At 50.9% G+C, this 1,314-nt stretch overlaps 1 protein-coding gene across 1 annotated transcript; it reads left to right on the top strand.

Moving 5' to 3' along the window:
* Positions 1–200: 200 nt before the first annotated feature.
* On the top strand, positions 201–816 carry Pmar_PMAR010397 (retrovirus polyprotein, putative; the record flags this gene model as incomplete). Its single annotated transcript, XM_002765835.1, has 1 exon — positions 201–816. A coding segment is annotated over one exon (616 nt), but the record flags the coding sequence as incomplete, so codon positions are not given.
* Between the last annotated feature and the right edge of the window lie 498 nt (positions 817–1,314).

The raw sequence follows: 1,314 nt of genomic DNA, 5'->3' as shown, positions 1-1,314 counted from the left end.
GTGGTGCTATGGTTCCGATGGACTGTGTCTTCATCGACGTCGTGGTTCCCCTACCCTTGTCAGCCAAGCATCCCTACCGGTTTGTATTAAGCTGTATGGATGCAGCTAGTCGACATATCTGGTTTTTTGCTATTAGCTCCAGCACTTCTCAGTCTCTCATCGATACCCTCGAGAGTAGACTAATTTATCCTTATGGTTGCATGCGTAGCTTGCGTATGGATAATGCTTCATCATTCAGATCAACAACCTTCCGTGGATGGTGCTATTCTAGGGGTATCGTCCCAACCTATGTACCGTCATTTGCCCCCCATCGCAATTCTCTGTTGGAACGACAGCATGGTGTCCTGAAGAAGGTGCTTAAGGTTCTCTGCGCTGGCGACACTGACCTGTGGCCCCAATTCCTACCTGTTGCGATGGCTCGATGCAACTCTCGGTGCTTAGGCGACACTTCTACTACCCCTTTCGAATTGTTCTACGGTCGCGCTTGTTGCTCTCCGTGGAGCGATAGGTTCTGTGACCTCCGCCCGGGTATCTCTGATGACTCCGTCAAGTTCGAGGCTGACCGGCGTTTGAGGCGAAGGAATGCCCAACTCAAAGATATCATAGCTCTTCTAGACAAGGCCGAAGCTGATAGCTTCCTCCGAACCCCTACTACTAACCCCATCAACAATCGTCGTCAGTTCAAGAAAGGTGATTTTGTACTCAGATGGCGCGAGGCGGCTCACTCCCTTGACTCCTCGTGGTATGGTCCTTTCACCGTCGATGAAGTGCTGGGCAATTACACTTATAAGCTCAATGATGGCAGCGTCCACGATAGTAAGAACCTTTGTATATTCCATCCCGTCCATCATTGAGGGAGGGCGGTATGTGGAGATTATGGAAAGCCCGACTGTGGCGTGCGCTACTATGAGCGCATCTTGGCCTCGGGGCCGAGTGTCCGCACAATCCGGGTCGAGTGTCCGCACCCGCGGAAGGTGTGCTTAAAACCTTGGAGTAGGCGGGCCTCCGGCCCGCCGTTACCCAAAGATCCTTCGGGCTTCCACGTAGCATCCCACTGATGCCGATAAGAGCCACTGGTACGAACTACTAGACGCGCGCGCTATTTTCGTGCAAGTTGCATGAAATCACACTGTGGTGGCTGAAACTGCCGTCACTGACGACCCGTGAACTGCGGATGCTATCCTCAACATGGAGTAATCGGTGTCCTTCATGGTTATTCTCAAGTGTGATGAATGACATCGTGTTCATTTCTAATCGTGCAGAGTAAGACTTACTCAGTAAGTTCGAAAGGAAAATTCCATTTTTTACAATTTA

Source organism: Perkinsus marinus (genome assembly GCF_000006405.1).
Source record: "Perkinsus marinus ATCC 50983 genomic scaffold scf_1104296974516, whole genome shotgun sequence".
NCBI classification, from domain to species: Eukaryota; Perkinsozoa; order Perkinsida; family Perkinsidae; genus Perkinsus; species Perkinsus marinus.
The sequence above is the reverse complement of the archived record's forward strand: the minus strand, read 5'-3'. Positions and strand labels throughout refer to the sequence as shown.